This window comes from Abramis brama, assembly GCF_963993115.1.
Source record: "Abramis brama genome assembly, chromosome: 19".
Taxonomy (NCBI): Eukaryota; Metazoa; Chordata; class Actinopteri; order Cypriniformes; family Leuciscidae; genus Abramis; species Abramis brama.
In genome coordinates this window covers 16744222-16769039 of record NC_139981.1, presented here as the reverse complement: position 1 = coordinate 16769039, position 24818 = coordinate 16744222, and the positions used below count along the sequence as shown (strand labels likewise).

Genomic DNA, 24818 nt, shown 5'->3' with positions numbered 1-24818 from the left:
GTGCCTTATTTGTTAGTTAGGAAAACTGAAGACTGTGCTTTTAGAAGTTTATTCAATTAAAACATTGACTAAATGAATCATGACTCTGTTTCATCTCTTGTAATAAATGCAAAAAGCAGTGATGCATGTCTGTTCAGTTTTGCCCAAACATCCATACAGCCTGTTTTTGTTTTTAACCTATTCTTTGGCCCGTCTCTGGGTGTTGGGAAATTGTGTCCATTTTGAATCAGGCAAAGGCAGTATGGACTGATTAATTATTTAGATATGGTCCTTGGGAATGGTGCTTGTGTAATGGAAAACCAAAGTCTGAAGCCGTGGGGGAACAGCTGTCATTCTGACATCACAATAATTTATCGAGGGGCGTTTCTTTAAGTTTAGCGTTCGCCTGGTCTCTGCAACAGCACAGGTTTGAAGACACAGATGTGTATTTTTTTCACTCAACCTAATTACTTGTGATGATTGTAAACACATGAGTGCTGTATGTGAAGGTTAGGACTTGGCGATGGCGCTGGCTTTACTCTTGAAGCCAACTTTAAGTAATTGGTCTACACATTCCAAATCCCTTAAACTTCACTAGAGGGTGGAGACCCAAATTATATCAAGTTTGTTACAACAATGCAGACTAAAACAGAGCGGGAATGAGAATGTCTCTATAGCAACAGTGCAATCGGAGAAGTCAAACAAATCAGTTGCGAGTTCAGACCCCATATGGTTTCATTTAGGAGGGAGCACTGGTCTCCACAAAGGTTCATAATTTACTTTCATAAGACATTACTGTGATAAGCTACACCTACACACCGTCTAAAACGAACTGCTCGTTTTCATTTCAGGGTATGTGGATGTCAGCTGGCTGCAGTTATAATGGAATACATCTGACAAACTCGTATTCCCAAGTGTCTCCACAACTATTGTATTAACATGTACAGAAGATTCTTGCTGAAAGTTTAACGTTGAAGGTGGAGATAGCCACTGTTTCGTAGCCAAACAGGATGTCATATCCTGCTTTAAGGGGACAGGAAATCTTGTCGCTGGATAGAGTCTAAAAAAAGGTTTGGGATCATTCTCGGGAAGATTTAAAAAGCATGCCACGCAACTAGATATACTGCTACAGTTGTAGTCGGCCCTCATCTGGAAAACAGCCTTGAGTCATTAAAAAAAAAAAAAAAAAAAAAAAAAAAATGGGCACAGGATGCAAATATCCTGGAAGAAATTCCATATGTCAAAACCAGTTTCATGTGCATTTATTTACTTAAAATACCTCATGGGGTTTCTCTGGCATAGCTTTTAGAAGATAAACAATCTCCATATAGCCTTTATAAAATGGCTTTAACAGTATAAATTTGCTCATGGCCCATGGTATTTGACCCATAAGCAAGATTTCTTGTCTAGGGGTAAGTAATAACCATACTTACTGAGTCTTTTGCTTACTTAGCAAGCATAAAACACCTTAATGAATCCACAGACTGACAAATTAAAATGGCAATAAGTAGGTAGGTAACATAAATGTAGAAAAAAAAATATATCATTTCTTTTCAAAACACATGCATTAAGCAGTTTCAGTCATGAAAAAGTTTGATCATATTAAAATGAACAGATGTTTCCCGGGTTACTTGAGTTCTCCACAGTCTGTAATGACAATCTTTTTTACAGTTCCTCCATCATGTAAGCCATAGGACTCCATAAGAGAGACTGTGTCCATACCACCTTTGACCTGCCCGAACACAACATGCTTGCCATCGAGCCTAAAAGAGAACGTCAGGAACATCAATCCCCAAAAAAAATTAAAACACTTGGGATGGGAAATAATTAAATCACCCCTCCACCAGCATACCATTCTGTTTTCGCAGTGCAGATGAAAAACTGGGATCCATTTGTGTTGGGCCCAGAGTTTGCCATAGACAGAACACCTACAAGAGAAAGAGAGAATCAGACCACCTACTGCATGCTTTATATAAGCAAATTTGTCACTTTAAATAATTTAATGATATAGAGATTGAGGGAAAATCTAACAATCAACAGTTCCACAATAAAAACCAAGGAATAAGAAAAAGAGAGTTTGAAAAGCAGCAGGGGGTTCTGGATGAAAGACAACATCTGGGTTGGGTAAGTTACGGCTCTCTACTACAATTACATCCAGTCATGTATTACACAACCCAACACTATTTGCCCATATTAATCCATCAAGATGGTGTGCTGGTGTAGGATCCCCCTGGCACCAAAAATGCACTACAATATGCTGGCTTTGACCTGCTTAGAAAGTAGGTCATTTGTTTGAAGATTACAAAATCTGTTTCTGCAACTGAGAGATCCTTACCACCACCTCGTGGCTTTAAACAGATGTGCACATGCAGGCACATTCTGACAGGCTCATAATGATGAAATTGTGCTGAATCAGATCCCAGAGGAACGAGATGCCATGTCTAGCCGAATAGACGTTGGATCTCCACATAATTGAACTGTCCTCCATTCATAAAGTTTTCATTGCATTATTAAATATTCTGGGATCAGCTACCAATGTGACTACAGTAACCTCAGACCTGTTACCGCAAACACATTTTACATTTGATTATTGCATGTGTAGTCTAAAGCTGTAATATCAGCTTTAACCCTTTATTTTTGTGACAGTACAGTAGTGACATCACCTGGTCCAGTGTGCTTCAGCTTGAAATTCTCATCACTAAATTTCTTTCCATAAATAGACTTTCCACCAGTGCCATTATGATTTGTGAAATCTCCACCCTGTCAACAAAACATCAATAATTAGAGAGACACATAGAGAGATATGACATTTTAAGATGATATATAACAAAATCAGACAAAGCAATGCTAAATGATCAGTAGCACTAATAGTTACCTGACACATGAACTCAGGGATGATTCTGTGGAAATCTGAACCCTTGTATCCAAAACCATACTCTCCTGTACAGAGGGCCCGGAAGTTTGCTGAAAGACAAGAACCATGAGAACTGATCTATTATATAACATTGTGGAATTTTGCTTTTGTTTAATCATCAACTATTGTACATTATATATTGTATATAGTTTACATTGTACATTTTCATTTGTATTTTTTGATGGGCCCTATACATTCTATATGAATTAGTTAAAATCATTATTTTTATGAAACCCATATGTTTGCTTACCAGCCGTTTTGGGTACAGCGTCAGCATATAGCTGCAAATACACATGAAAACCGGCATTTAGAATATTTAACAACAACAAAAATTATTATCATTGATATTATGTTTAATAATATCATTGTAACACTTTATTTTACAGTGTCCCTCTTACACGTTACATGTAGTTTATCTATTTGTAAATTGTGCATAATTACATGCAACTAACCCTAAAATACACCCTAACCCGTAGTTAATTCTACACTGTAACACGGACATCTTAAAATAAAGTGTGCACGATTATTTATAAAATGTGCCATATTACGGACAGAAACAATGCTGAAAAAAACATATTCATTTCATTTTCCCTCACTCTTTTCATTGCACCATAAACTTTTATATTAATTTCGACTTCTCAGTCTGTTTCACGCATTTATGTTACATGACAAATAACTATCTTTATACGTACTATTCAGTTTCAATAAATCATGACTTGCCTCAATAATAATTCTTCCAATGGACTCGCCGTCAGCTGCAATGTCCATAAACACAATAGGGTTCTTCATCGGCCCTGAAACCAGTCGGTTTGCAGCGATTGCGACAGAGCAATATTTCAAACGATTTTTCAGTTGTAACATTCTTGCTCTGGTGTTGTAAACCCATCAACGAATAGATGCAATAATCAGCGTTCAGGTTTAGCCACAGTCATGTGACAGTAACATGTTCCTCTATGGTCAAAGCAAAGAGAGCCTTTATATTGTCAAGTTAAAATCAACAGCGACACCATGTGGTCTGACGAGTCGACAGAAGTATATCATTTTGATTCGATTAGCCTACTTTTTAAGCTCTTTGGGGTCATCAATATTCAGATGTAAACTGTTCACATTGTTATGTTACTTTTCTCCGCGCTAGTCTAATCACAGACGTTGTGATTACGAGAAAAGCCATAGGCCTATATTTAATCATTATTGTTGGCACAGTGTTCTTTGTAGCCTATGTACACTTAACTTTTTAGTTTACTTAGTGCTTAATGCATGATTCGACTTTGAGATTGCACTGCTCGTTAATGAATCATTGTTTTTGAATGAATCTTTTCAGTGAACGAATCGTTCTCGCTGATTTCCAAGCTCTCTAAACTCTCCTGTTAAATACCTGCCTTGCCTTAAGTGAATTGAATGAATTGAGCGGCTTAGTCCAAGTTTTCTGAAGAGACACGATCGATCGCTTTATAAGATGAACAGATTGAATTTAGGCTTTTATTCACATATAAACATTCATCAACTCACACATCAGTTGTGGTAAACAGAAGCTCAAGCATGCTTTCTTGACATGCGAGAACCAATGAGGTCTTGTGTTATGCAGCTCCACAAGAGGTTTGTTCTTGGCAAGCAGTTTGGTTGAGCTTCTACTGTATGTTCACTGATCAATATTTATATTTGAATAAAAGCCTAAATTAAATCTGTTCATCATAAAGCGATTGAGTCTCTTCTGAAATATGGACTAAACCGCTCAATTCATACTTTTTGAAGTGTTAATGTGTCAGTTGCGTAGCTGTCAATGGAGGGACAGAAAGCTCTCAGATTTCATCAGAAAGATCTTACGTGTTCCGATGATGAACGACAGGAGGGTGAGTAATGACAGCATTTTTCATTTTAATCCATTACACATGTATAATTTTATTTTATCAATTATTATATAAACACTCTGTTTTAATAAATATATGAAGGTAATATAAATAAGCTTTAGAATCAATAGATAAAGCTATAAAGGATCTCAGGATCAAAGCCTGAGTTGACAGAGAAAGTTGATGGTACCAACAAAGCCTGATTGGATTGGTTTGGTTTTGCAACTTGAAACTAATCCTGTAACCCTGAGTTTGTTCAACTACCATGATACGGGTATATTTTTTTATTATTATTATAACGAATTGATTTAGTGAATGATTCAAAGAATAACTCCCCTGTAGCTATCTACTGGGGAGTGTAATCTGCATAACTGTCTGAACAGAACTTTTCTGGTGAACCTGCTTTAAAAGACTGGATCTGAACAAGCCTTTTAATCCATAGGAAACATTTGCCTCCCTGTGGTTACAAACTCTGCTTGCTTTGTTCTTTGTGGTTGTTTTCTTGCAGTAATTGTAAAGCCTGTGGTTTTCACAGCTATGAATGCACACCAAATGAAACCTCAGAAACGCCGCAAGGTTGTTTCATCTGAATACATATTTATTAGATAAATATTAGGATGTCACAGCATCTAACTACATACAGTTTTGCAAGACTAAAAATCACAATTAGTTTTTTGTTGTTTTTTTTTCCTCTGACCAGTTTAGAATATGAAATGATTGTACAACAGAATGTACAAGCAAAGACAACTGCAACATTTGGTGCCAATCACTTTAGATTGTACCTCATTTTTGTTTGGAATTTTCCTGATCATGATATCAAAATTTTACAAACTCTGGATTTTGGTTACAATCTTTTGGAACCGCTCCTGGACCCATGTTCCCTGTTGTCCAAATGATTTCCCCAGGACTTTCTTCATTATCTTCTCTAGCACCTTATTAAGTACACAAGAAATGGAGCAATACACATAAGCTAAATATTACACAAATGTAAAACAAATGTGTCTCTTTTTATCCCCTCCCCAAATTCCTCAGTCATGTGGGATGAATATTTTACAAAAAGTGAACAAATGCTTAGAGGTTCCACAGACGCTAACAAACACAGATTCATTTTACCCAATTTAGATTCTGATGGGAGGATGCAAGCTTTACAAATTCTAAATACACAATGCACATTCCCCTGGGGAAAATGAATACATTTCTGTTAACGTGTCTCTATTTATCATTTACATATGTACATGCATCCCTAATGTGCCCCTTCCCCCTTTTTTTTCCTTCGACTCTCTCTGATCCCTCACCTGTGGCCAAGTAGTGAACACAGTCTAATTCGTTCAACCCCTTCTGTTCGTGCCTCAGCGCCCATTGTCTCTCCAACGACTGTACATCGATAGCATGTGACAGCTCAGAGCCGACAACTTTAGGAGTCTTAAAGTTCAGTTTATGCCTATTTGTGTCTACAAAGTGGGAACGAATATGTGGCAGTGCATCTTTGAAAAAGGATATACAAGTGAACTACAGACAAACGCTATAGAACTTGAACCCACTTTTCCTGTTGGAGTTCTAAGTATTTCAATTGTCAACGACAAACAGCTTCTTTTTTTTTTCTTCTTTTTTTTCTTTTTTACATAATTCTACACCAAGAAGAACAGAAACAAACAAAAAAAAAAATCTAAAAACTAATATTGCAATTCATAAAAAAATAACTTAAAATGGAAACATGTTTCAAATGGTGATGTTTCAACAACAAAACACATCCCAAACAGTATTCAGATGCCAGCCTTCTTCAACAGTCTTTGAGTAACATCAGTATCATGGAAATGTCATTATTACAAATATCATAAATACTGACAATTATTTGAGTGGGCCGTTTTAATTTAAAAACAAACAAACAAAAAAATTCATTTAAAAAAATCCATCTTGTATACATGGACATTGTTAGCCTTCACTGAGCTGCTGTTACAAAAGTTTTACTGAAATGTACAGTTGCTGTAATAATTGTATGCACTGGCTAATGCATTTATGGGTATCGAGATAATGTATAGCTTAATTATATAATTGAATTTAAAAAGTAAAATCTATAAATATAGAACATATTCTAAAAACACTTTCTTCATTGTTCGTTGTATAATAACTATGATTTTACATGTAAACAAAATGATAAAAGTGGGACAAATTACACATTAGATCAAATTCTATGGGTAAAAATTTGAAAATGGGCTTGTCAAAAATAGGTTTGGGCCACCTTTTCAAATCAGGGTGCATAACTTTGGTATTCCATGGACATCTTGTGATAAATGTACATATTTTTGTACAACAGAAACACATTATATGAACAATATATTGTGCATTATAAAATAAAACTTTAACATGACAGTTCATGAATAAAAGGCTAAATAAAAACAGAACAGAAAAAAAAAAAATCACTAAAATAAGGGGCGATTGGCAACAGTGAATGTTTCAACATTGTATGAGGTTTGTCAGAAAAGGTGTACAAACATCAAGGGCCTACGACGACCAAGCCTCATGCATGAAGAGAACTCACAGAGAAGACAGATGACACAAGACTGACTACCCTTTGAAATGTGAATTGCTTTCTTCTTGCACTGTGACCGCTAGAGTGGAAAATCCACAGGACATTGCGGGAGGAGGAACAGTCTGTCGGAAGATGCACAATGATATGGTACAGTGCTGAAATGTTTGCTATTCTGTCTCGAGCAGGAAAAGAATGCATGCCGTGATGCCCTCAAGCATTTGTTTAGAACGTGATGCATATGTCTGAAGGTGCTGGACATATGAATCGCGTTACAAAATGAGGTGCAAAGCTGCGCGGTGTACCAGAACAGGACACATTCTCGTGTCCTGTGGCGTGAGAGTTTGGGGAGTGTTTGGAGGACTTTTGCAAAACTCCCATCGTTAGTCTGGGATGGGAGGGTTAGATCATTCTGGTGATTGCGAGATAAGCTTTATTCCCTTTTGTTGTCTCCTTTACAGGCTTCCAGGTGCAGTTTGACGCATTCTCTTGTGCTTTTTCAAGGGAGATGGACAAAAAAAAAAAAAAAAAACAGTGTGGACATCCAGCTGATGAGGATTTGGGAAGCCGTGGTGGTATAGCTTGGAAGAACAAACCTTCAAGAGATTGCGGACACACAGAGGCCGGTACAGGAAGAAATATATATATATATTCATATATATATTTTTCTATTCAGGTCTTCTTTTCACAAAAGGAAAAAAATCTGAATTAAAAATGCTACAATACTTTCCTAGTGAGCACACACATAGTTCTGTGTGACGTATTCATATGAACTGATTATAGCTGCACATGTATTTCCATTAGTATTGAAAGATATCACTTTAGTGCCAACCAACATGGCTGCCTTATATGTGTGGAAAAGGTTGCTTGTAAAAGAGTGAGATATTTACACGAGGAAGAGGCAAAAGGATGGCTGTTTCCTGTTTGTAAAGTACAGAGTCAGTCTTCAGGTGCCTCTCGATTCCTGACAGCCAAACAAATTAGGCCCTCTCCAAAAGGCCGACTGAAAGAAGTCAGTTGTTCTCAAAGAGGGAAAGCAGATCGTCATTGCTGCTGCTTGGGAGGTCCGGAGGGTCTAGGTATGACAGCAGCTCGTCTGGGTTTGCCAGTTCTGGCAGGAGCTGCGAAGGGAGACAGACAGACACATTTACGTTACAATCTTGTAGAAAGAACCTTAATGGGAATATACTGGGTTCAATACAAGTTAAGCTCAATCGACAGCATTGGTGGTTGGTATAAAAAAACAACAACTCATCCCTTGAAAAAAGTTAAAACCAAGGTCAAAGTGAGGCATTTAGAATGAAAGTGAATAGGTGAGGATTTACAAGTAGAAGTAGATAATTTTAAGACAAATTATATCTGTTAAAAGTTGTGTATTATTTGAGCTGTAAAGCTGTTTAAACCGTTTATGGCATTAAGTTGTCAAAACAAAAAAAGTTGGAAATTAGATGTATAACTGCACAGAAAAAGGTTAACATTTTTTAACATTAATCTATTGGTGTTTCACTGTAACCCAGATTTATTTTTGCGGTTATCAACATCAAAATGCTGTAGTTTGAGCTTAAAGGCAGGGTCGGTGATTTGTTCCAGAAACATTTTTTGTTATGCTGGTTGAAAGTCTCTTCACATTCTGATAGCAATCGCAAAGTTGTCTAAATGTATATATATTGTCTGTGGAAGGCATAGGACCATCAAATGTTTGTCCAATCATTGCATTCAGCACCCTGCTCACGCAGACATCACACGGCGTCAGCGCGTTTAATGCTATGCAGAGTTAGACAGACGTCAGTCACCGAGCACCACAACCGAAACAGCAGCCACCTTTTAAAGTTTAACTAGAACCAAAATAAAGTGCTTATGCTGCGTTCACGCCATAACTACTGTCATTTGGAAGAGATGGAAACCTGTGACGTTATACTCGAAGCAGTTCGTCACTCGAATTTATGCGTTTCAATGACAGCACTGTCAACGCCGAAATGAATCTGCAGCAGTCAGGTGGAACAGGCCAGTGCTCTTTAAGTTGTTTATGTTTATTATTATTATTGTAACATTATGTGCTTTGAGACACGAGGTAGTTTAACGCCATCTCTCGTGACGCTTTTGTTTGCTCTCTGCTGTACGTGTTTATTTGTTTTGGAGGAGGCGTGGCTTTGGAGATGCTATGAAGGGAGGGTGGGATCTTATGCTTTCAAAGCTAGCTCGCTATTGCTAGCCTCTCCGAAAATTGCCTACGCTACCTTTAACTTATAATCTGAATCTGAATATTCCTTCAATCAGATCTTATTGGAAACGCTCAGAGCTTTGGACCATAAGAAAAGCGTGATGATAACATGATTGTGCGAGTAATGTTAGCAGCAGAAATGAAAGAAGCGTAAAATAAACAACCATTGGTGTGTATACTCACATCCAGAGAAGGCTCGGGCATGTCTGCAGGTCCCTGGCCACCTGGCTGCCCATCAGAGGCAGGGTTGAAGGTCATGTCGGCATGTGGGTGACTGTTTTGGCCTGGCTGCTGTGGGGGCGGGGGCTGGCGTGGGGGCTGGGAGGATGGGGGGCCGCTGTGATGCAATGGCTGAGCTGATTGGCTGTTGGGGTGGGGGGACGCATGCATGCCTGGCTGCATGGAAGCATGGGATTGATCAGCGCTCACAGGATGGGGCATCTGCAGAGGGAGGAAAGAGGAGCGATGAGACTGAGGGAGCTTGAGTGGCGGCCATAGACAGATCGAGAGCAAGACAAGTGCCATGCAGATGATTCCAGAGCACATACACCTTCAATTAAACTCAGATGATTTGCAAAATGACATTTTCAGATGCTTGGTAAAAGTTAAACTATTTAAAGACATTTTATCACTCATAAGTCTGGGGGAGAAATAGCGTAGACAGACACCCGATGAAACTTTCTAGTATGCATGTGCTGTTTGCGGCTTTGAAATACTGTGTTTGACTGTGCAAAACCAAATTATATATATAGTTTAATACTAAGAGGAAATGGTTAATTTAGGTATTTTGGGGGGCTTTTTTTCTTCGAGACCTGCAGATTTATTAATCACAAGAACATTGCTCACAGTGTAACAAGACTGTTGTGATTAATCCCAAAATTAGTGTCATGCACAGTTTTGTATGTTTTAAGCTAGAGAAGGTTTGCACCATTTATGTTACGAATGTGGGACTTGCCTCATGTTAAAGGGACAGTTCACTCCAAAATAAAAATTCTGTCATCATTTACTCACCCTCAAGTTGTTCCAAACCTGTATAATTTTTTTTTGTTCTGCTGAACACAAAAGAAGATATTTTGAAGAACATGGGTAACCAAACAGTTGTGGAGCAACATTGACTTTCATAGCATTGAAAAAAAAAAATATATTATGGAAGTCAATGGTGCCCCACATCTGTTTGGTTACAAACATTCTTCAAAATAAATAGATGCCCATTCCTGATCCTTCTACTCCTTTTAATTAAGGCATCAGCCACTTATTTTTTAAATTGTAATTTTTACTCTAGTATTGTTGGATGTGTGACTAATGTCAAACTTTAAAAGAGACTGTGCAGGAGTCTTTAACTTTTGTCCCCAGGTTTAAAAACCATGTCTCAAACATCAGTGCTTGTTGCTTGAAGTGATTTACCGAGTCGGGCATGCCGTGGGCGAGAGGCTTGTCAGGGGCCATGAGGCTGCTGGGCACGTCTGGTGGATGTGAGAGCTGGGGTCCATGCATGAAGTCATTCATGGGAGCTCCGCCACCAGAGTTACTGTGTGAGAAGTCAAAGTTTCCATGGCCCTGGTAACTATTGCCTGATGCACAAAACAGAGAAACAGCAATAAGGAGCGATGACCTCAGAAGCACAAAGAGTTAGAGAGATTTAGACAGCTTGGACGGCAAATCAGCCTGTTAAAAGTTCGCAGGCGTAAGTTCTTCTGACTGTTACGACTGAAGGAAAAAAATGAAGCGTACCTAAACAATGAAGCTTGTAAAACACTAAGGACTAGTTTATGAGATGGACAGAGTGGAAAGAGCTGAGAGTCTGATCGGATGCTGACCTCTACCTTGCCCCCCATATTCGCCATTGTTTCCTCCATGCTGAGGGTGTAGGGGGGTGTAGGGTGAAGGGCCGGGACCCAGCTGGGCGATCATATCCATCACATTAGGCATGATCATTTGACTGGGACTCATGGTTTTAAAACGCTTGGCCAGAGGCCCATCTGGGTCCTCCTTTATATGAATGTCTGACTTAATGGCCACCGGCCTCCAACTACACGTAGGGTCGATGGTGACCTCTTCAAACTCCGAGCTGCAAGAATGGAACAACATTCATGACTGTAAATAACAGGATGTTTATAATTTAACAATCATATCTCAAGTGCAGGACTTCTCTGAAAAATTGTGCCAATGTGTGACTAATAAACTTACTTTTGAATCGCATTGAGAATTCCCCACATGTACTGATCCACTTCTAGCCCTTCCAATAATGCTGTTTTACTGGGGACAGAGAGAAACATATAAAAAATGCAGCCAAGAAGAACAGCGTATCACATTTATTTGGCTACCTAAAACAATTATTGTAGTGATTTGCCACGTACTTGCATACAGGACATCTCCACGTTCCTCTCTCACAGTTCAGCTGCAGATAGGACTCTAAGTCAAAGCACTGCAACAGAAAATTACCTCAAATGTAAATTCAATCAATGCAAAAAACAGTTATACATATATTTTATTCAAGAATTTTATTCAGGGCCTGAATCGTAGTGGCTTGGGATTGTGGGTATTTCATTTGATTTCACACAATTTCCACTAGTTTTGTATTGATAATGTGGGAAAGAATTTGTACAAATTATTGTCAGTATTTTTATCAGTTTGTAGTAAAAATGCCTAAACATCCTTAAAACAAGAAAAATGTACCTGAGAAGCAAAACAACATAAGATATTAATATATATTAAAAATATTCCTTTTAAATAATTTTATTTTACCTACGCAATTGTAATACTTGCAATTATAAATTTCATTTAATATGAGGGAACTACAGGGGGTTTGTGAGTTATAATAATAATAAAATATACATAATAAAAAACAAAAACAAACATATATATTGTAAATGAAAACAAATCAAAATATTACTAAAAAAATAAATATTTTATTTGTTTAACTGCATGTCATGTGACCATTAACTGACATCAGAGAATGTGTTAAATTATTGAACGTAAAAAACATGAACTTAAAGTGCCCCTATTATGCTATTTTAAAGGTTTCTAATTCTCAGTCTAGGTCTCATACAATAGGTCTGCATGCATCCAAGGTCAAAATACATTTTAATATCATTAATTTCAGTATCAATTCCAGTGTGAGACTTCATCGTTTTTATGTGCATGCAAAGTGGATTTGCAGAAAACAGCTCTCGACATTCTCGACATGACAACCAAACTCTTCCAGGCCTCGGCTACAACAACAGCGTTTGAGGACGGGTCAAAGTAGACGTCGTTCGCGGGCAACCAATGAAGACCATAGGCTGGCGTTATGCAAATTTGTTACATTAGCCCTATTCGGATGGGACTTTTTCATGGTGGATGTTGGAGAAATTTGTGTTTCACAGGTTTACTTTATGATTTTAATCCTGTCCGAATCTGCCATGTCTGTGTTTTTCTCACACAACCTTAGTAAAAGTTATCTACTGTTTTTCAGCAAACTCAGCGGTCCTCTGACAAATCTAATTTAATTTCAATATGGATGGTATTCGACAAAAAATTAAAATAAATAAAAGTGTTACCAGATCTTGCTATAAAAACAGCGAATATGAACAAGCAAGCAATAAACCTAAATACATCCAAATGCTTTATGCTGAAAATAATACCAAAATATCACGACCTGCACCTGCTCACTTTAATAACTCCGTAAACTTGATCGCTTTATGAGCCAAACTTAAACTCAAAGCCCAAAAACGCTTAAGATGTAATGGCAACACTTCAAGAGCACGCTCTGTGAAGCAGCCTTTCCAATCATAAACAAAACACTATTTTGTCTGAATAGCAGATACCAAACACGCGAGATGCCAGAACGTTGCTATGTTGTCAATCATTGCAGTTTTGGGAGTGAGTCATGTTCCGTACACACACGGAACGATAATTTAGGGGACTTACTCCTGCATTTAAATGTGGTTGTCACTCCTGAAACTTTACATTGTACATGGCTAAAATGTAAATCTTTAATGTCAAAGGAGTTTGGCTGACAGAAATTTTTTGGAGTCTTATATCATTTGAATACAGGAAATGTATCTTTAAATTTCCTGATGTTGTTTTATTGAAAAAACAAGACAAAAAAAGAAGACTTAGGACATGATTAAGAACATGAAGAGAAACACTACCTGCACATGTTTACAGTCATGTCCCCTAGCAGGGAGCTGGATCCGTCGGAATGTGATTGGACACTTGAGGGACACTTTGATGGCTGTCTGCTCTACTCCATCCTCTCCATTTAGTGTGGCATTCCCAGAGGACGCTGCTACACTACTGAAGTTTCTTTTAACTGCAGGAAAACAGACAAGAGACATTGCAAAGATTAGGGATTGATGAAGATGATAATACAGAGTGACAGACATCAGCGGATTCCAAAGAATGAAGCATCTACTTACTTTTGGTAATGCAGTGTTCGGCAGGAAGGAGCCTCTTCTTCAGGAGGCCCTGCAGGACCGATCTCACCGACGGCCTGTGGACCAGCTGCAGCACGAACAAGTGCGACTGCAACAAGACCCCGAACATGTAACAACCTGATAGCAAGCATCTTCACCTCACAATATCCTTCACATGATACACTATCTGAACCGTTCAGCTTACAGACAGGGAAGCATAACACTGATACCAGCAAATGTAGTGGGAACGCAGAGAACAGAAGCTGCTTCAAATCAGTGTTATCTGATTTCATATCACATGCTGTATAACAGCTCTGACATGGCCGTTAAATGACAGACTATACATTACTGAAGGGCAGCGGAGGAATACTCACACAACAGCAGGCTGTGACCGTAATCTGTATGGTGTTTCTTCCTGGTTGACACACATGCTTTAGGTGCAGGGGTTTGTGGGATGTCTTATTGTCGCCCCTCTCAATAGTGAGGGGGGTGGCATTGACGCTGACTTGGACGGATGCGGGCCAATTGGTGTTCATTTGTCGGTCCTCGTGATGATAGCACTTAAACTGCAGCTCCAGATCAGATCTGAAGGACATGCAGAGAAGGTTCTACTGTTAATGGAAAAGTTCTCCCAAAATGTCCTCACGACGTTCCAACGCTACTATATTCCATTTAATGAAAGTGAATGGTGACCAGAAGCTGTCAAACTCCAAAACATGACAAAAAAAAACACCCAAAAAAGAACTTCACCGGTCGACCATGACTCAAATGCTATATTATATCTATATATATATAAAAAATCATAGTTTAATATCATAGTTAAGCAGCACAAGAGCTTGCAACATTGATAAGAAATGTTTCTCGAGCATCACATCAGCATATTTGAATTATTTCTGAAGGAGCAGAAGTAATGACTGCTGAAAATTCAGCTTTGCATCACATGAATAAAAACATTTCAAAATATATTTCAATTGTAATGATATTTTAAGTTTTTACTGTATTTGTGATCAAATAAATGCAGCCTTGGTAAGCATGAGACTTTTCAAAAACAAACAAAAAAAATCTTTCCAACCCCAAACTTTTAATCAGCATTGGATGTTCTGAAGTTATATGATAGCTTTGAGTAAAAGACCAACATTTAAGTCTGTTAAACTACTTTTGTGTTACATGCAGAAAGAAAAATCATATGGGTTTGGAACAACCTGAGAGTGTAATGAGGGAGACAGAAATATAAGAGCCTGCACGGTTTATGGCAGTAACATGCACACATCACGTACCTCCACATGAGCGTCTGGTGGACGGAGGGGCGCAGATGGAAGACATGGTTACTGACGGCCAGGTTGTGCTCTAATCTGAAGGGCTCCAGGACCACTCCGTCCCTCACGGGGAACGTTAGGCGAAGTTCCTCGTTGGGGTTGGCTATGGGAACAAATATTGAGATTAGATGGATTCATAGTCTTCCCATGTAGACTAGAGTATCAATGCTTTCAAGTTTGGCTTTCTCTTCACCTAGTTTCACCCTTTCCCACCAAAGCATATTTATTATGAATGAGCTCTGAGTGGATGTGAAAAATGCATGAATCTCAGACAAATGTGCAATGGGACTTTTTTCTCTACTCAGCTGCAGGTGGCGGATCAAAGGGTTCTCAGGGGTTTATTCTGATAGACTGTGACCGAGCTTGTAATACAGACAGAGCGGAGATCAATGCAATATAACGGTTGTGTGTGTGGTTTCTTTGCGAGACTCACTTGGAGGCGGAGGAAGAGACGTCAAGCTTGGCTTCATGTCTGGAGGAAACGGGGGCTTGACATCCTGATTAGGCGACAAGTATGGAGGGATACTACTTCCTGGAGTCATGGGTGGTGTGGGGTTCCCAGGAACCGGTGAGTGTGGATAGTTCACCACCTGCCGAGGAGGCTTTAGCCAAAGAGACATATGATTACTGAATACAATCGCTAAATATAGAGCAGATCTGTACATATTATATAGTACAAATGGAAAATGATTACACATATTTGTGTATGTAAACACACACAATAGTTTTACCACCTACCCCATTTCCTTGATTATACCCATAACCACCTGCAGAGAAATTGGTGTTCTGACCATTGAACGGTTCTTGCTGAAATGGGAAAGAGCATAGAGTATTAAAAGCAAGAAAGCAAGATAACTGCTATTAATATAATATTTCTTTTCTCTTAACTAGCAAAAATAAATATGAACAGTGAGGCAAACAACAGTACTAAAATGTTTTCATATTTCATGTTTTCCATGACAGTTTCAATGAAAATTTTCAGCTCAAAAACCAGACAAAATCTAATCAAAGATATTAACATTTAATCCTAGACAACATTTTTAAAGTATATCTTCGATAAAAACTCTGAAAGTCAGGATGAAATAAAAAAAATTCACCCTTATCTATTTTGTAAATGCATGTTATAGATATTATTGTGAAAATTTGTAAAAAAAATAAAAAAAATTATTGACCTCGTAAGTTTTAACCAAAACGACAGACTCCTCTCTGAAGACATATGCTGGACTTCTTCAATCATTTACTCCAGTTAAACTCTGCCCTTTCTTACAATCGAATGCAAACTCATAATCATTTTTTAGTGCAATGCCCACATCTGAAAATCGAATCAACAACTGGATGCACAGAACCAATTTCCCACACTACATTCTTTCTTTTTCAATAATCCATTACACTCAGATGTACATCACAATATGGAAGAAAGGTCTGTCGCTACTTTCTTTCACCACAAATTTGAATTGAATGTGGCTTTTTCAAAAAAATCAGCTGAATTAAACAATTTCCTCAAGAAAATTGTGTCTACTAAGACTGTAAAATCCAAACAATATGAATTCACCTTATAGTATTGGCCCATGGCTACCCCTGTTGGGGGGTACTGGCCAGAGCTCTGTTGTCCTGGCATCCTCTGCCCAGGGTAATTGGGTGACGCAAGAGGTCTAGAAGCGTTTGGGTTAGGGTACTGCCCTTGCTGGTTGGGAAACTGGCCATTGGGTCCAAACTGCTGGCCTCCATAATTAGGCTGTGAAAGAAAAAAAAATTAGTTCACCAGCAGAAATAGTAAATACAGTATGTCTGCTGAAAGTAATAATGTCTTGCCTCTCCTGGATAGGGCCTCTTAGTGCCCTGCATGGGCATAGACTGAGGTCTGGGTCCAGGGTAACCCTGTTGGGGCATCCTTTGCCCGTGACCACCGAAGGGTACCATCCCTGGGCCTCTGGGCTGGTTCATTCCCATAGGTGGGCCGCTCATGTTGGAGCTATTCATGCCACCTCCCATACCAGCTGGGTTCATGCCTCCTGCCATGGACGGGGGGCCGCGGGGCCCTGGCTGGTTCATGAACTGGCTGTTGTACCCTTGCGTTGGCCCCATCTGAAAAGAGGAGCAGACCTGTGGAGAAGGCCAGCGGAATTTCAGATGAGTAAGTGGAATCGTTAAAAATCCAGGGTAGGGTAAGGAGCCAAAACCAGAGAGAGACCAACCTGGTTGTACTGGTTCATGTCTTTGTTGGTCTCTTGCAGGGCAGCTACGGTTGCTGTGGCAGTGGCTGTTGCTGTGGCGGCAGCGGCAGCGACGGCAGCAGCGGCGGCGGCAGCAGCAGGTTGGGTGAAATCAGAAGGTGGTCGTGTATGAGGGGACATGCCTATACCACCAGCCGCATTCGGCCCGCCCGGGTAACTGAGTAGAAGGAATACACATCACATAAGCGTCTATAATCACAGCTGACAGAGACAGAAATGTCAATTTATTGGAATAAAACTGTTGGAACGCCACATATATCTTTCCTGGATTTGCACTTGGCACAGCAAGAAGGTGATATCATCTCTTTTCGAGAAAAACATCCTTGAACTGAGTGTTGGCTTAAAAAACGTGTGTCAAGTATCACTAATGGGAGACTTCTATAGCTTATTGAATCTCCCAGAGTGATGCAAAGCAACTCTGTCAAACAGCTTCCCATCATCCTGTCTGGAACTCTCTAATGCTTGAAACGTCTTGAAACATTACCTTGCACCAAAGCCGCCTCCTCCCGGGTGCCCTGGACGACCATACATGCTTTGCTGCATGTAGGCCTGGTTGGATCCCGCTTTGGCTGAAAACTGTTGTTGTTGGCCAGGGAACTGAGGTGAGTTGATCCCTGGGTTGTTGGCTGACATACCCGACCCTAGTGCATTGCCTCCAGGGTTCATGGGATTGTTGGTATTGGCCATGGGGTTACCCAATACCTAGATCAAAAGCAACATTGGTTAAAAGATCAATGTTATCGCTATCAATGTTACTGTTTTCATACAGTGAGACTATATGTGTGAGTGTGACTCACCTGACTTTGTGAGGTATTGGTAACTCCCCACACCGTTGTAACCACTGACAGCGAGCCCGGGGCCTGGTTAGTGTTTTGTTGCCAGGGAACGCTGTCATATGGAAAGGACCCATCACTACAAAACAGTATTCAAACAGTAATGTGAGATCAGTGGCATCAAAGATGCATTGAGAAAGAGTTGACTCCGACACAGCCTGATAGAGAAAACGCTCCCCCTGACTACAGAACATTTGTTTTTCCATGAAAATGAAGCTGTAATGTTTGCGAGAGAGGCCAATCACCAGCCCTAGAGCACAAAATGTTCTATAAAACATCACTTAGCTAGTAAATTTCCTCAGCCTCACACCCTCTCCAGCACGGTAACGTTTTCTCTGGCAATCGATCAAACTCTAGCTGACGTACCTAGAGAGTAAAGTTACGTTATCATGTTTTATCTGTCGTTGTTTGGAATGTTATGATAACAAATTTCAACAGCACAGCTTTGTGGTGATGTCATCATGTTTACATGGCTGTTATTGAAAGCTTGGTCAATGGCTTCTTGGAAAAGCCTAGTCTTCAAGATCACATGCCACATAAAAACAAATAATTATTTGCTGGATGTGTGCACTAGGACTTCATTTCAAGAGGAAATTCTGGGAAAGCAGAAGGGGTGAGACTACTGAGAGTTTTTAACAGTGCTTATAACAGCATCAGTGAGCATCGGGTTATCTGTAGAGCAGAGTTTTGTCTGGGTACTGACCCATGTGAGAGCGAGGGCTTCATAGAGTTCATGGGCGGCTGCAAGGGTACTTTGCCCTGTGGTTCACTCTGACGATTCTTCTGATGTCGTAACAAAAGCAGCCGTCCCAGCTCCTCGCACCAGGACGACAGGAGTGCTGGAGAAAAAGAGACAAACAAAGAGAAAGAGAGATCAGGAAAGATCTTTGGCAGAGAGACAAATCACCTTTTAACTTAACAGCAATCTTCCTTATTTGATCTTCAGATTGCTATTTAGCAGGAGCAAAACTCATCGCCATGATGCTAGATAGGATGCCATGGTGTTGCTATGTAGTTTCTGGCCACGTACACACTGCAGCAAAGTTCGGTACTTGGCCTCTGAATAGTTCTGACTGGTTTGAAGTAGCTTGAGTGTTCTTGGTGATCCAAGTCGAACAAGCTCATTAATCCAAGTCTATGGAATTTTACACCAGTTTTAGTGTAAATCATAATACTTTTCTAAGTGATCAGCCTTATCACATGCACATCTGTACTTAACGAGTAGCACAATTTAAAGTATCGTTAATGTTCAAATTTCCATATTTTTAAGGTTAGGGGGATTGTTCAAATGTCTAACCCCCAGTATAAGCAATGGTTATAATGCTGCCAAAAGTGTCTTAATCAGTTCATGTCTTTACCACTAGAGGACACTACAATCACAGTACAGGTACAAGCATGCTTGGGATCCTCTATAATAGCTTGTCAGTGTGCTTCTCATAGGATCATATGCTTTTCATCTGCAGTGCACATTAAGCAGTGATCCTACTACAGAAGACCTGTCTTCCACTCGCGTGAAGGTAGGATGATGAAGGCGGGGAGAGAAAGAGCGAGAAATGGGAGATGAGAATCAGTGCTGAGGTTGGTGAATCATGCCTGTGATGTGTCCTGGCAGCACTTTACTCCTGAGAGGGCTAACAAAACAAGCCTCTCACCATGGTGATGGAGTCGGTTTCGGGATGGCAGCAGCTGGCACGTAGCCAGATTCTAGTCTAACCGATTCTACATGCCGCATACGGCTGAAACACACTGCATTTAAGTGCTCTTCATACAAACGGTCCTCGTACTTTCCAGCTGACACTATTTAGATAGATATTCACGACTAGCTGAGTCATTCCATGACAAGAGTACCATTTGTGTCCACAACAAGTGCACTAAACACAAACAACTGCAATAAAGTGTTTTATAAATGTAAGCATATTTGTTAAAAAATGAATTACAAATGTATTGTATTAAAACATATTTCATGTGATTATTTTGTATATTTTTGTAAATATTATAAGGAGGATATGCAGGGAGAAGTTTTTTCATTTGAAATGTTCCACCTCATCACATTCCCAATGTCACAACTCACAAGTTCAGAATATCTCAAAATAATATTTTAACTTGAGATGGTACAATGCAATTATCATCACTTGAAGACGCTCTTTGTCTGAAAGAATATTTAAAATCATACAATGTATTTAAAAAAAAAAAATCCCCATTCCAACACGAAAAAGGTGCCTGTTTCATAGAATGACTCAGAGCTGCACATAGAGAACAAGTAGAAAAAAAATATTCTCTAAAAAACTGAATCACACGCCGAGAGAACAAGAACAAAAGCCAGGAACTGTTTCAGTGGTGCTGCACCTCTAGTCTTCCTTTGCCATCAAACAGATTCTACAAGGGACCTTATAAAATATTCTCTTTCCCCTAAGACGAGTTCATACATGGAACAATACCCCTCTTTCTTCTCTAAATCTACTTCACAGACAGTAGATGAGTAAAAAAAACCCTGCTACGGCTATTTGAACAGAGAGGGTGGTGTCAAGAGTCCAGAATGTCTCTCTCTCTGTCTCTCTCTCTCTCTCTCTCTCTGAGTCTGGTGCAGAGAGACAGACGTCTGTCTTGGCTCTTTCCTCTCTAAATCGATCAGCCAGTAATGACTATGAAGACTGCTCAGCTGTCTCCAGCGCCTTTATTGCTGGGGGAATGTAAACGGGCACACAAGCTCATGAACATGAAGAACACTACAACACACACTCCTCAGTCTTATTTACCACAGATTGCACTTTAGGGATAGTTCAACTAAAAATAATTGATTTGCCCTCATGTCATTCCAAACCTGTATGAATTTATTTATTATGTGACACAAAAACAAAAAAGGAGTTGTTTAGTGCAGTGCTTCTCAACTGGTTTGGCCATGGGACCCAAAATTTCCCGTGGTCATTAAGCCGCGACCCAAATTTTTTGAAATTTGAACCACACTAATATATTTTTAAAAAATGGTTAACACACACACACACAATTTGCACACGCAATTGAAGAGCGCACACACTACAAACACACTATAAAGTCTAACAGTACTGTAAAGGTGGTGAAAGAGTTTATTCAGTAACAAGTTAGTAACGAAAACAATGTTGGAATAATGACACTAACACACAGACTGGCAACATCTCATTTGACAGAAGATACTGAATCAGGCAATACAGTTTTCTCAGGCACATTTTACTTAAACTGCGTCTGACAGAGTCGTCAACAGCTTTCACGCACGTCTTTCAAAATAAAAGTATCACATCAGAAAAATATTTAGAAACCCACTCAAACAAGGCCTTGCGACCCACTTTTGGGTCGTGCCTCACCAGTTGAGAAACACTGGTTTAGTAGAATATTTAAAACAAATGAGATATGGGAGTTAAGTTGGAGGGAAATATTGACTGTAATGTAATGTCATTTTTTATGCTTTATGGTGATTTTGTTTGGTTGCTATTCACTTTTATTGTTTGGAAACTGTTTTGTTTCAACACTGAAATTGTTTGTGGTCTAAGAAAGACAAAGTCAAGCAGGTTTAAAGCAGGTTTCGAAGTAATTGAGTAAATTACAGTTTTCATTTGCATTAGTGTGACATAAGTCATTTAATGCATGCATTAATAACCATTTTAGAATAAAATTCAAGGACCCTTAATGCATTGCTGAATCCTAACTGGAGTACTTCCAAGAAACTGCTTTAAGATGAGTCCAAGTTTCCCTTCCAAGTTCAAACACACAATTACAGTGAGAAAAACGCGTTTGTGTAAATATATCAAAGGGGTCTGTTTCAAAGAGAACGCTTCTCACCTCTCTGCGACAGGCGTGAAAGCCGTCCCAGCAGGATTGGAGCAGGAGGCTGGAATCACCCACCTACTTCAATGAGAATTATTCTACCCTGCCATTACAGAGAGCTTATCGGCCAGCTAAATCACTACCTCTGCATGCTGGCAACTGCTATTTTCTCACAAAAGACCAACTTAGAGCTCATATGACAGGTTACAGCCAGACGCCGCCTGCCAATTTTCAACTGATGTTCCCCGCCTAGCATGCCTCCCACACGTAACAAAGACTAGAAGCTCTCCTGCCTGCAATTCATCCAGTAAACTCATGGAAAAACAACCTAATCAACACGGCACCTTCCGGCAGCGTTACAATATCTCTCTCACCTAGCTGAATACAGCTACACGGTTTCTCCCGCAAACATCATCACCTCCACCGCTACCCACAGGGCTGTGTTGTCATATTAATGCACAGTATTTACTGTATTGGGATCTCTCTCATAAGAAGGGATGCACTGATTTTGATATATACTCATATACTCATTAAAATGCTCCAGTAAGAAAAAACCACAACAATATTGAGCGTACACGCTATATACTCTGTATATTGAAACACTGGCAGCACAACAAAATGTCTCTAGACTGGACAAATTCAGAGACTAACGACAATTAATTTGCATCCGCGTGAAGTTCCTGTTGTGCAAGTAGAAAACTGCGCAAGCGCACATGCAGAAAAACTTTTTACCGTTAAAGTGGTCATAATCATACATTTTATTATTTACATATTTTTTATTTATACTTTTATTTTTTCATTTTTCAATTATTATTTATATTTGTATGAAGTTTTTTTGTGAAACAGTCATGCTGTCCTTAAATCATACATCCCACTGTACATTACAACAATAACAAACAATAGCAGTGAGTACCAAAAAGTTTCTCTAACAAATGATATCATGCATCCCTACTCACCAGTAAATCATCATTAATCACATTTCTCTTTCATTCCCTGTCTCCATTTTCCTTTCATCTGTCTACCTTCCCTCATTTAGACCTGCTCGCATTGCCAGACACCTGCTCCAGAAAGGGTTGTGTTGAGTGTTAAGTTGGCAGTATGCTACTGTAGCTTTTTGCTGGGTCTGTGGCAATGGCCATTTCGGTGGCATGGCTGTGTGTTGGGTCTATGTCAGCGGGCATTATGGTGGCAGGGCTGGCTCACGGTGGTGTGCACCAGGCAGTGATCCCAGCAGGAAGAGATGAGTACCGACAGAGCACAGTTCTCAGAAAGCTATGCCAGACACTAAAACTGAGGTTTGCTTACACCAGCCAGAATCTAATACAGTCTGAGACTTTGCATACTTTGTGTGCCATTTATCACCACAACACGGCAGCTGCAACAACTGTTGTTAAACACTGTGTAAAAAGTAATTTCAGAGTGAGAACAAAGACATTAACAGTGTTTACAAATTAATGGGTTACAGTGTCATATTGTGTCATCATAAAACACTTAAAAATGTTAATATAAATACATTTTCTGAAGAAAAGGTGGGCGGTTCTATATATATATATATATATATTCACACACAAACACACACACACATACATATATATATAATATATATACATAGAGAGAGTAAAAATAAATAAATCACAAATATAACCTCTCTTTAAAATCCCAACATCCTAAGTACAACCAATAATAATTGTAATAGCTAGATAATTGTGTCACTCTTTTAAAAAGACAGCACTCCAAGTGAGCAGACAGCCACATTTGCTAGAAATGTAAGATCTGTGACTCATACTAGCCATGTTATGCCGTTCATAAAAGGTGCCAGACTGCAGCAGAAACCATCTTACTGAGGGGACAACAGCCTGTGGCTCTACAGACTTCTGGCAAAACAGAGAAGAGAGACAGACACTACACAAACCCACCCTCCTCCCTGTCTGCTCATTGTCTAGAGAAGAGGCTCTTCAAGCAGGTTTAGTGGGCTTTGAATAACTGACCAGGGTAAATCCCCAAATGATCCGGTGTGTAGGGAAGCCAGGTCACCCCCGGTAACACAAATCACCTCTGAGGCTGCCCCAAGAATGTTTGCCCATCGTTCCTTCTAAGGTTGGTTGCTTCATCTCTGCCAGAATCCAAACTCGACCAAACTCTCATTTCTCGCCCAGTTTTGTGGCTTAAATTATGAGCTTTTTTATTCAGATGTTGCTAATAAAAATTGGATGTCAGTAAATGGAGGTTAGAACAAGGGAGTTGGGTCAAAATGGACAAAATCAAGCAGAAACTTTACTGTTTAATCAAAGGGTCTGTTCCAAAAACCTAGTGAGCTGCCATGCTGTCCTACTACCTACACAGACAGCAACCTAATGGAAATGGAACCTCATAAGTGTCTGATTTGGGCACTCTACATAGGCAGGACATCTATACAAATAGCACTCTGCACAAAGTCTTAGCTTGTTGTTTTGTGTTAACATGTTGCTAAGCTAAAATCGAATGTGCAAAAACATGCACTGTACACACAATTCTGTCTAATAATGTATTTTTTCCCCCAATTTTACATACTATTTAATCGATAAACTTCAGTTTTGAATGGAATATAAGCATATTTCATATTAGTTGGAGTTTTTCCACTGAGCCTGTGGCAATTCATTTAATGATCATCTTTTCCATTAAGCATGCATACTTGCCTTAATTTTGGCAAAATTAGGTATCTTAGAAGGCAGAATAAGATGCTTTGAATAAGATGCTTTAAATGATGCTTTAA

At 39.4% G+C, this 24818-nt stretch overlaps 2 protein-coding genes across 12 annotated transcripts in view; both read right to left on the bottom strand.

Annotated features, from left to right (window-relative positions):
* Positions 1-1225: 1225 nt before the first annotated feature.
* On the bottom strand, positions 1226-4046 carry ppifa (peptidylprolyl isomerase Fa). The gene is made up of 6 exons (XM_084093697.1): positions 3614-4046; positions 3144-3174; positions 2855-2943; positions 2643-2739; positions 1832-1907; positions 1226-1742 (listed from the first exon to the last, which is right to left on the bottom strand). Exons 1-6 carry the CDS (start codon positions 3752-3754, stop codon positions 1607-1609), a joined length of 570 nt encoding a protein of 189 aa, XP_083949823.1. The 5' UTR covers positions 3755-4046; the 3' UTR covers positions 1226-1606.
* Positions 4047-5316: 1270 nt separating this feature from the next.
* zmiz1a (zinc finger, MIZ-type containing 1a) overlaps positions 5317-24818 on the bottom strand; it is a 134325-nt gene continuing 114823 nt past the window's right edge. For 10 of the 11 annotated variants that reach the window (XM_084092991.1, XM_084092992.1, XM_084092993.1 and 7 more), the window contains 18 exons: positions 18972-19107; positions 18233-18347; positions 17920-18137; positions 17397-17592; positions 17014-17304; positions 16754-16936; positions 15940-16008; positions 15635-15803; positions 15163-15304; positions 14260-14470; positions 13889-13994; positions 13622-13782; positions 11846-11913; positions 11676-11744; positions 11306-11556; positions 10893-11059; positions 9672-9929; positions 5317-8388 (listed from right to left, as the gene is read on the bottom strand). In XM_084092991.1, coding sequence (XP_083949117.1) covers positions 8281-8388; positions 9672-9929; positions 10893-11059; positions 11306-11556; positions 11676-11744; positions 11846-11913; positions 13622-13782; positions 13889-13994; positions 14260-14470; positions 15163-15304; positions 15635-15803; positions 15940-16008; positions 16754-16936; positions 17014-17304; positions 17397-17592; positions 17920-18137; positions 18233-18347; positions 18972-19107 — 2918 coding nt within the window. In that variant the 3' untranslated portion in view covers positions 5317-8280. Of the gene's footprint in view, positions 8389-9671; positions 9930-10892; positions 11060-11305; positions 11557-11675; positions 11745-11845; positions 11914-13621; positions 13783-13888; positions 13995-14259; positions 14471-15162; positions 15305-15634; positions 15804-15939; positions 16009-16753; positions 16937-17013; positions 17305-17396; positions 17593-17919; positions 18138-18232; positions 18348-18971; positions 19108-22081; positions 22104-24818 lie in introns of those variants that run through there. The other variant, XM_084092990.1, reaches the window with a different exon arrangement.